This window comes from Mycteria americana, chromosome 2, assembly GCF_035582795.1.
Source record: "Mycteria americana isolate JAX WOST 10 ecotype Jacksonville Zoo and Gardens chromosome 2, USCA_MyAme_1.0, whole genome shotgun sequence".
Classification (NCBI taxonomy): Eukaryota; Metazoa; Chordata; class Aves; order Ciconiiformes; family Ciconiidae; genus Mycteria; species Mycteria americana.
The window spans coordinates 84528844-84539285 of NC_134366.1; the positions used below are offsets into that span (position 1 = coordinate 84528844).

Below are 10442 nucleotides of genomic sequence, written 5' to 3' on the forward strand. Positions count from 1 at the left end.
CATATGCACAGAGAAGCGCTCATCTCCCTGAACATCTCTCCTTGGGATTTCCTGAGCTCAGACTATCCTTCTAAATGACAGTTAAAAACCAAACTCAGTTTGAAATAAACTAAACTTTTCCATTGAGCATCTAAAGATGTATCCCTTGAGCATCCCCACATTTGAATAGCAATCTCAAGGTTGAAGCAAAAGATGGATGAAGATGGCAGGTGAGCTGAGCCGTCCATGTTTAAGATCAAGCTCCATGATTGATGAAACGTCAAAACCATTTACCAAATGTAATTAATTCAGTGACAGGTGGCTATGCTGGCAGTGTTTGAATATATAAATTTGGAGTGGTAGCTCTTCCCAGAGTATCTCTGTGGCTGCAAACTCAAATTCCCAGTGATAATACAGATAAAACAAAGTGTCACTAACTGCTTTAATATTTCTAGCATGTAAAAAAGTACTGTCACAGTTGTGAACTATTTATTGGGAACTGGCAGCTCATTTGGATCAGAAAACTTGAGAGAGGAGATGTGCATATACCCCAGTTAGGAAGGAGATAAACCTACAGTTTGGGAGGCCTAGCAAGAGGAAAGAAGGTGGTCAGGTAGCCCCGGACACAAGTGAGCTCTCCCCAGGAGCAGCAACATCCAGAGAGAAGGGCAGAAGTGGCAATGAGTCTAGATCTCACTGGGCTGAAGGCAAGCCAGGGGAAAACCACAGCAAGTTTTTGGGTGTTTGGTTACTTCCAGGCTGCAGCACTTCCTCCAGGAGAAGCTGGGGAGGGGGTTACCAACCAAAGAGACACACACACACATACACAAACACACATTAGTTTATGCATTTTATGCTGCCTACATAAAATATGCATGCATACCTTAAGACATATGTAAGCAAATTGGCCACCGGCCTCACCTCCCAAGCAGCTCCATATCAGGACATCAGGTGGATTCCTGTAGGAAAGCAGCTTCTAAGGACAGCCTTTGTTGTCCTATATCAGGGCATAGCATTGTCCATATTGGGTTAACGTGAAGCTATCCTACCTCAAGCAGTGGCCATCCAAGTCCCCACAAGCCACATTCCTGCCAATCTTCTCACCATGCTGGTTATTCTCAGCACTAGAGGAAGAAACCTGATGGAGGTGCCCTGGTGATGGTGTAGCCTGTTTCTGTTCCCTCCCCCAGTCACATCTCTGGCCAAAACATCATTTAGCACCATCCTTAACTACACTGGGTAACCTAAGGGAGTGGTAGGCACAGTCAGGGTACTCTGCTCTGTGTCTCTCTCCAGTCCCACATAATTTACATTTTTGATCCATTGGTCCTCACTCTTTCACCATTCTTTATTTGTTATCTCGGACAATCATTTGGCTTTCCCCAGGTCTGTGTCTTTACACCTTCACCTTGCCTTTTCTTTTTTTTCTTTTTTTCTTTTTTTAGGTGATGGGAAGTGACATTTTCTTTAGTTAAGAATGCTTCTCTAACTGGGAAACCAACAGGAAGAGTATGCCCTTAAACTGGCTAGGGAAGGCAGTAAGTGTGTATGCCGCTGCTCTGTAATAATTCTCCCACCTCTAGTCATTTACAGCTCATAGACTTTCTGAGCTCTTTGTGGATGTGTGCCATTAGTAACACTCATTGGCTTTCTCTCCCAGCAGTTTGGGCAGTCCTTCTTTGAAACCATGTACACTTTTAGCATCCACAGCTCTCTTTGGCAGTAAGTTCCCCAAGTCTACAGCCAGCTTCCATCGTATCTTCTGAATCCTGCTTGAATCAGCTCCATGAAATGTCCCCTATTGCTTCCGTCGGGAGAAAGAGTTTGTTCCTTATCTATCTTTTCCCTGGCATGCATCTTTTTATGGAACCTCCCCCTTAAATTGTTAGGGACAGGGTTAATTCACTAGTCACAGTATTTTAAAAGAATGAAAAAGCAGAAGTCCAGGTCTGAAGTATAATATTCAGTAGGAACTTATGTCTATTAATTTTACAGTAAGACAGTACAAACATATCACTGCTCTATGACCTGTTGGCAACTTTTTCCGTCTGAGAAATTGGTTTTTCTTCAGAAAACAATGTTTGGCTCATTAAAACTAAATCAACAATCCTACACCCTGCCTCAAAAAGCCTCTTTCTAACTAAATTTCATTTAGTAAGACAGCATCTTATTCATCTCATTGATTTTACTCCCACAGACAAATAAAAAAATTACAATTATTTGAAGGAAAAAATGAACTCTTAGTCCTATTAGTGTCCATGGTCTTGTTTTTCAATATCTACATGCAGTCAGTTTACATGGTCTAAAGTATCATGACCATTTCAATTCTATGCAGTCAATCACAACATTTCTTTCAGAAATTTGTGTTTGTCTTCATGCACAGCCAAGCTTTTTTCTAGTTTTACTGTGGCTCTCTGTGTATCCAGATAATTAGAAGCATCAGTGATAATGTATGGTATACATTGTAAGATGACTTTAAATGCTTTAATGCAAAAACCCACTAGTCAATCAGAACTTGGCAGGTTTATGTACAGGCAGTTAAATCTATGGACAGATGTCTGCACAATTCCTGCTTTCCAGAATGCTGTTGAACTCCCTTGGCCCAGCCAAAATTGAGAAAGTGCGGAAAGTGATTACCTCAATAGTAGCAATTTCATTTTACTTTTTATTTCTTTTTTTTTTTTTTAATACAGACCCCTTCTTTTGTCTCCCCTTTCAAGGGGAAAACCAAGTTTGATTGTTTTTTTTAATAAATCAGCCTTCAGGCTGTACTGAATACAACTTTAGAAAGTTTGCTGGGGTTTTTTTTATGATGTACTTGAGGGATGTATGTTGAACTCTGCATGACCTGTGTTACCATGAGAAGAAATCTCAGAACCTCACAGAGATGTTAACTCAAGAGAAGATATTTTTATAGCAAATGTTATCTTCATAATATGTTTTAATTCCTCTGCACTTCAAAATGGTTGCTGCACATTATTGCATGAATAAAGTGTTTTGTTTATGCTTTGCTGATACTGGCTCCAAATGTATTTAGACTTCTGTTTGTTTACTCACCCACTGCCTTTTAGAAAGAATAAAGCTCTAATAAGCTATAATGTGTTTGTTTCAAAAATAGTTAAGTATGGCAAATTGCACAACTATATGTTTTTCAGTTTTCTTTTTGCCACCTGGAAACCTATATAAATTATTTTTTATTGATGCGTGGCACAACATATGCAAGATTTACAATGGATCCCTGCTTCCACAGCGAGCAGAGGCTGCAGCCTGACCTGTGAGTCCCACAGGGCTGTGTCAAGAGGGATGTGCCGGGGTCAGATCTCAATGGTAAGAGGCTGGCTGCAATTTCCACAGAAAGGACTATCTGAAAATCAGTTAGGGAAAGTGGATCATTCTGAGGATTGAAATAATAGAAATAGGATGGCATTCAACGGTACGTTGTTCAAAGTCATTAATTCAGAAGCTAATAACAGGTTTTGAAGCTCTACAGTGAGAGCCCTTCAGCAGGAAAGAGCCCAAGAGGGGAACATTTTGGGTTGATTAGTTCATTGCAGGGGAAAAAACCAAATGAGACATGCCAAAGCTGTGGACATGAAAGAGGAAAATAATTTAGGTGAGGAGTTTTCTGTGGAACTGGACTAAAATGTACAGAGCAATGGGACCTCACCTGAAATGCTGCTCAAAATCTTGTTTTCTACCATGCTGTACCGGGTGCAGGTGCCCAGGTGCTGGCAGCGGCGGCATCAGTGGGGTCTGGAGGGGCGGCCCCTGTGAGGAGCGGCCGGGGCTGCCCCGTGCCGGACACAGCCGGTTCCAGCCGGCTCCAACGGCCCCAGCGCAGGGCCCAGCTGAGCCCCTCAGCCACGGGCGGGCGCCTCGGGGAAAGCCTGGGGAAGGAAGGGCAAAACTCTGCCCTAGTGTTTGTCTTTTTGTTTCCCACTAGGTGAATCAACAAGTAAATATTTATTTTAATTAACCATAAATTAAGTTCATTATGCCCAAATCAAGTCTGTTTCACCTGTGATGGTAGTTGGTAAGTGATACCCCTGTCTTCATCCAGACCCACGAGCTTTCTCATTCCTGTTCTTCCTGTGTTCTCCCCTCGTCCCACTAAGGGGGGGAGTGAGCAAGCAGCTGGGTGGGGGTTTTGCCGCCGGCCAAAGGCAAACCCCCCACACAGGCAGGGGATGACTTGGAGAACCCAGATTGATGGCAGTCCAGAAATATACAATTACAGAAATACACCAAGCGTGAAGGAGAACAATTGAAACAAATGAACAATGTTTGCAAGGGAACGAATGGGTAAAAGCGGAACTGATGAATACATTTACATTACAAACTCGAAGGGGGTGATTTTTAATCCACGAATCTGAAAATCTCTTCTTCTGTGAACAGAGTGGGCAAAAATATGAAAAACAGCTAGGACAACAGAAGCTTTTGAAACAAAAAAAAACGGAGCATGGTCAATTCATAACCTGGCTTATATGACAGTGGGTATCTGTAGTAGCAATAGACAGTTCCTGTGACATGTGAAGTCTCCTTTTTTTAATGAGAGAGAGAAGCATTTCATCCAAAGAGAAAACCCTAGGATACCTGAGATATGATTGAAGGGATCAGAATATTAATTTAAAATCTGAAGTAATTTCTGCACAAACAATAAAGATTTCATCCCTAAAGGTACATTTTCTGAAAGATCCTTCCGGTGGGATTGAGACTGCGATTTTTATTCAAGTCTATAAGCAATACAGTATATTATAAATAACATCAGGACCAAAGTTCTTCTTTACCAGAATTCAGCTTGAGAATGAAGGAACCCACCAAAGAACACGTAGAATAGGATCAGTTTAACAACAACAAAGTCATTGTAGAACTACATCAATAACGTGTACTCTGCACATCTATTAAAGGCATAACCGAAGGCATTGTTGTTGCTGCACATTCATAACATGTGAGTCCATCAGTGCATTTCTCCTTGCTTCCAGACGACAGCATGTTTGAGTTGTAAAGGGGATCTTAGATCATCATTCAAAATCCACTCTACTGAGACCAACTACAGCCTCCTAAGTGCTTTTTGGAGTCCTTTCCTTTGTTCAAAAACTACTTCAAAGCTAAAGAGATGTGCCTCTTGAAGAAAGACATTTGCTTCAAAAGTTTTGTGTGTGACATTACAGCCAGTTATTGGGAAAGAGTGGAGAACACTACTATCAATTCCCAGCTCAAGTAAAGACTGCCTTCTAGGAGGCTGAGCAAATCCATTAGCCTGTTTTCTCCAGCAGAAGTGAACATGTAAATCCTTACACCTGTAAAGTGGAGACAAAACCATTTCCTTGCCACAGAGGAACGTGCCATGTTTACATAACATGACTAAAATGCTAAGTGCTGAAGTGATTAGGGTCCCAGATATTTAAAGAAAGAAATCTCATTTTCTTAGAAGATTTTCAAATAGAAGAACAAAGCTCCAGCAAATTGAGTGTGGAAAATAATCCCACTGTCCCCACTCTCCAGCAAGCTAGATGAACTTATTTATCTTTCACAGCACCAATTTCTATGGCTCTCTGTTAGAAAGCTGTCAGAGCTATAAGCAAACAGAAACTGATTCAGCTACTTAGAAGGAACAGAGTAGCTGGGAATAGGAAAATTATCTATGTAGGAGGTTTGCCAGCAATTTCAATAAATTACACTCTAAAAGATAATACCATGAAATGAAAAAGTCCTCTTTAATTAAAAACTCCATTTAAAAAGTATGTATATACATTTAGCTTTATAAAATAAAGACAGAAGAGCTGCTAAGCAGGCTCAGAGTTGCTAAAACTCTGGAATAAGCTAGTTTTAAAAATTAGGCTTCTAAATGAGATTTAGAGTTTAATGGGGTCACAACTGTCTTGGCTAGTCTTAGTCCAAATAAGCGCCAGTTTTGGAAACTACAAGAAACCCATTGATGAAAACCTCCATACCAGCATGATACAAATTAATTGTTATTTCTCTTCCCCTTGGGTTGCAAAAAGAAGTAAGACTGTTAGTTTTAAGAATCAACTGGGAGTTCAGGAAGTAATTTACAGAAGCAGAACCTCTTCAGAATTCAGATGTGTTTAAATTAGGTGTCTGGTAGTATCTTGCTCTTGTGCCATTTTCCATTGGACCCTCTCTGCATCCATGGACTACAAAGGTAATATCTGGAGCCCAATATCATAATTTACAGTCCTAAAATAGCTAAAGAAAGTGAGGCAAAACAAAGATCAAGTGAGATTTTTGTCTTGTTCAAACTGGCATCAACAATTTCTTGCATTATTGCCAGAGCATTTCTGCATAGCTAGCACCATGTCTTTAGGGAGAGGAAAAGGCCTCTAATAAAGTCCATTGGATTTTTTGATAGACTATTAATTTACATACATTCATTATTTCCCCCCTTTGAGCTTTAATCCTCCTTGTTTGGCATTTTTTATTCTCTACCCAGTGGAACCTGGTGGGGATGTATTATTGAAATGTTTATAGTTTCCTCCAGAAGAAAATAAGTAGAGTTAATGTAGTAGATATATTTCAACATCTTCCACACAGCGGCAATATCATTTACTAAAGCTGAGACAAGGTAACAGGGGTGTGTTGCAAGCAATGTGGCAGATGGAGTGGCCCAAGTGCAAGAGTAGAGTGTAGGAGACCTGATTTCTCTGCTGCTGGCCTACCAATCAAATGACTTTCTTACTCTCCCTGTAAGTAAATTGAAGTTAAAGATACGGAGACCCACCTTAAGTCCTTCATGCTCTTTGACAGAGGATCAAATGTTGCCACAGTTTTACGACATCTTGAAACGTTACCCACAACTGAAAGATCAGCTTCTGTCTGGAGAAGAATCCCAGGCAGCAAACACGGGGCTCTCATGAATAGCTTTTCATTGTATGTCTTTCTTTAATGAGGGAAGAAGCAGCTTGAGGTAACAAGCAGTTTCCAAGAAAATTAATAGGACTGCTCATCCAACTAATTCACTACTCATCTTGGTAAAATCAGGCATCCAGGATTAAAACCTAAATTATTCTTTACATTCAGTTTTGACTTTTTAAATCAGAACTTTCCAGGTCTTCTACCAGTTACCACTATGTTTTGATACTTTCGGGGAATAAATAAATTAATTTTTCTGTGCCCTTACACAGAAGCTGATATTGTCAAGGTGTTAAGGGACATTTTCATGGAATCCTTTGTAGTCACATTTACACTTTAAACACTTCCAAAGGTGCTAAAATCAGGGATCACAGGTCCCTATTATAATCTGTGGAGAGAGTGGCGTTTTAGCATGAAACTGAGAACACATCAATTAGATGCCCGAAAACGTGAACTGACTTCAAGCAGCAGTAACACACAGGGCTGCCAGATACAGAGCATGGGTTTAAAGACCCATCAGCCAGCATCCCTTCCATGTGATAGCATTGCCCCCACAAAGCTCATATGCTCCACAGTATGGTCGGAGGTGCTCAAGCCAAATTAACACATGCCTTGACTCCTCTGTAAGGATCCTGGCAGTGGCTCTCATCTGCTAACACCACACTTCAGAATAGAGGGCAGCTTGTTTCTAACAAAGATGTTCTTCTTCTGAAGCACAGAGTCCTTGCACCTCAGAACAAGGAAGGACTGAATGTTCAAACTGAAGTTCCCTCTTCATCTTCATCAGGTAAATCTCTCAGTGAATCTTTACATTGGTGCTGGCACTGTCAATGTTAATGTTAATACTGTACCTGCTTCATGGCTGAATGGAGGGTGCTAGTCTACCTGGATGCCAGTTTAGCAAATATATCCAGGGCTAACTGATGTTCCAGGGAGCAATTGCAACTTTGCAAAAAGGTACTCTGAGACATCATCTTGAAAAAAAAAAAGAAAACCCAAGCATTCTATTGCCTGGGTAGCAGGTGTTCGAAAAATCTTGTTGTTGTAGGCAATAACTATAACAAAGAACAGAATTGCTGCTTGTGGAGTAGGAGGAAAAGAGTTCAAAAGGAATGAACACAGCTCGTTGGTTGCAATAACCTTTATGAAAAATCTGCTTTCTAATTCCAGAGAACCTCTAATCCACTAATTGAGAAGCATATGCTCTATTTTAAGTATATAATGTAATAGATGATAGCTAAATTACTTCAACACAATAAGGAACAGTATCAGCCAATATGCACTGTAAGTCAGGCAAGTTATTTATTTTGTCAGCAGTTGGAACATACAGCTGCTCCTGTTTGTTAGTATTTCACATTCATTATTACATTTATTTGCTCACTTACAAATTGGTATGAAGTGCTACTTCTCTTTCCAGCCAAATAAATTACAAACTGTAGATATTACAAACATTATACAGAAATATGAATTACACGTGAATGTGATACAAAGATGAGAGGGACGGGAGACAGAAAGAGGTGCTCACTCTTAAAGATTTAACCCAAATTCTGCTGAGAAAGAGGATCTGAAGGCGTGGAAGTCTATGCTGCATGTTGTGTACACAGTAACGTATCCACCCAGTTTAATATTTGCCAGGCAAATAACAAAGCCCTCTCAGGCTACAGCAGCATATAATCTCCTTGAATGTCTTCCTGAGCTCCTGACTCCGGAATGCATAGATGAGTGGATCGATGATGGAATTGCACATGATGAGGATGAGGTAGAAGTTAAAGTGGGACATGAAGCACACACAGTAAGGATTGTAGGGGCAGGAGATGTAGAAAATCAGGTGCAGGAAAAATGGAGCCCAGCACACAACAAAAACTCCAATCAGGATGGTGAGAGTGATGGCCCCTTTCATGTTGGCCCCTTGGCGAATAGGGCCAGTCCCTGGAAGAACAGCAATCTTTTTGATATGCATCCGAGCCATCATGAACATGTGGACATAGAGGGATGCCATGAGAATGAGCATAGTGAAGAACATGCTAATAAGGCAGATGATGACAACACTACTGTCAGAGTAAATGATGAACAGAATGCCTGAGACTGTGCAAGCAGCCCAGATGCATGTGATGATGACCCCTACGCGCTTCACCGTCATGATGTTATGGTATTGGAGGGCGTAAAAGATAGTAAAGTACCTGTCCACTGCTATTGAGAGGAGACTGCAAATTGATGCAAGCAAGGAACTGCAAATCACTGAGTCAATGACATTGTCAATGTTTATGGTAAAGCTCTGTGCGTCTGTGTCTGTATTGTTTAGCAGCGTGATGACAATAGTTTCTGATCCATTAGATACACTCACTAGCATGTCAGCCACTGCCAAGCTACAGATGAAGAAGTACATGGGTGAATGGAGGTTCTTGTTCTTGGCTATCGCCACAATGACCAAGACATTCTCCAGCAAGCTGATGATGCCCAGAGTCACAAACACTTCGGGGGATACAAAGAGTTGCTCGTAGCAGCCTCCCGAGGAGTGGCCTTTTGCATTGGGCTCGCTGGCACCTCCGTGCAGTCCGTAGCTGTGGTTCCAGAAATGGAGAGGCTGGAGTGTCCCACGGTGCTGGGTGAAATTCATCTTATGGAGATCCCCTTTCAGCTTCCTGCTTTTAAAGCTCCTGTTCCTTTTGCATTCCTTTGAAAACCTTCTTTGGCTTTTCGGCTTGGGAAGAAAAGAAAAATAAGCCAGCACCGAGGCAGGCAGCAGTTCAGAACACTTCGACTGCTGTTACAAAATAAGGTTTCAAACTCAGAAATACTGGTGTACTCTCTCACAGATGCAGTTTCTGATCATCATCACATTTACCTTGGTGATCTATGTCACAGAGTCCCAACAGTCTGTAAGTTTGCATCAGATTCTCCCCTATGGTCAGTTCCCGTTTAGTTCACTGGTATGCTGCAAAGCTTTTTTGTTCCTTTCCATTAAGAGAGGCAAACATAAAATACCCAAGTGACTGCTGCGGAGCAGAAACTAATTTCAAACTGCAAGCACCGGTCTCTCTGTCAGACAGTGCATGCCGGCTGCCTGTTTTATGGTGTGTGGAGGAGAAAAATATTCAGGGCACTCTCCGCCTCTGCTTTGCCTTCCAGCCAATGGGGCTCGGGAGCCACAGAAAGTCGAGGGGCTGCTGATTCTGAGCCTCTCTGAAACATCACACGGCACAGTAGATACAGATGCAGCACGAGCTACCAGTAGCTACAGGAAAGCAGATGGGCTACCAGAGATTTGTTTCCCTTCTTTAATTTCTCAGAATAGTATTTTAATACTGATTTTTAATTAGCAATCTTACAGAACTGTAGTAGCAATCTTACAGAATTCCTGCAGCTGAACTGATGGCTTTTTATTTTTCAGACTGTGATTTACTGTGATTTACTCTTGCCTTTTCTGTGGCACAAAGTCGCTCTGCCTTGTATATGTGGCAGAATAGGAAAGGGCAAGGAAGCAAGACAATACTCATTTCCTCTTGCTTCTCTCTCCCAGATCTCCCTTGCATTGCTAGCTTTTCTATGCCTTAGTTGTCCATTTGCAAGATGTGTTGTTTCAAGGTTGC

The 10442-nt window shown here is 41.4% G+C and overlaps 1 protein-coding gene across 1 annotated transcript; it reads right to left on the minus strand.

The window, feature by feature from the left end:
• Positions 1-8169: 8169 nt before the first annotated feature.
• MC4R (melanocortin 4 receptor) lies at positions 8170-9867 on the minus strand. The gene has a single exon (XM_075495635.1). The coding sequence runs from the start codon at positions 9467-9469 to the stop codon at positions 8474-8476; it is 996 nt and encodes a 331-aa protein (XP_075351750.1). The 5' UTR covers positions 9470-9867; the 3' UTR covers positions 8170-8473.
• Positions 9868-10442: the final 575 nt, after the last annotated feature.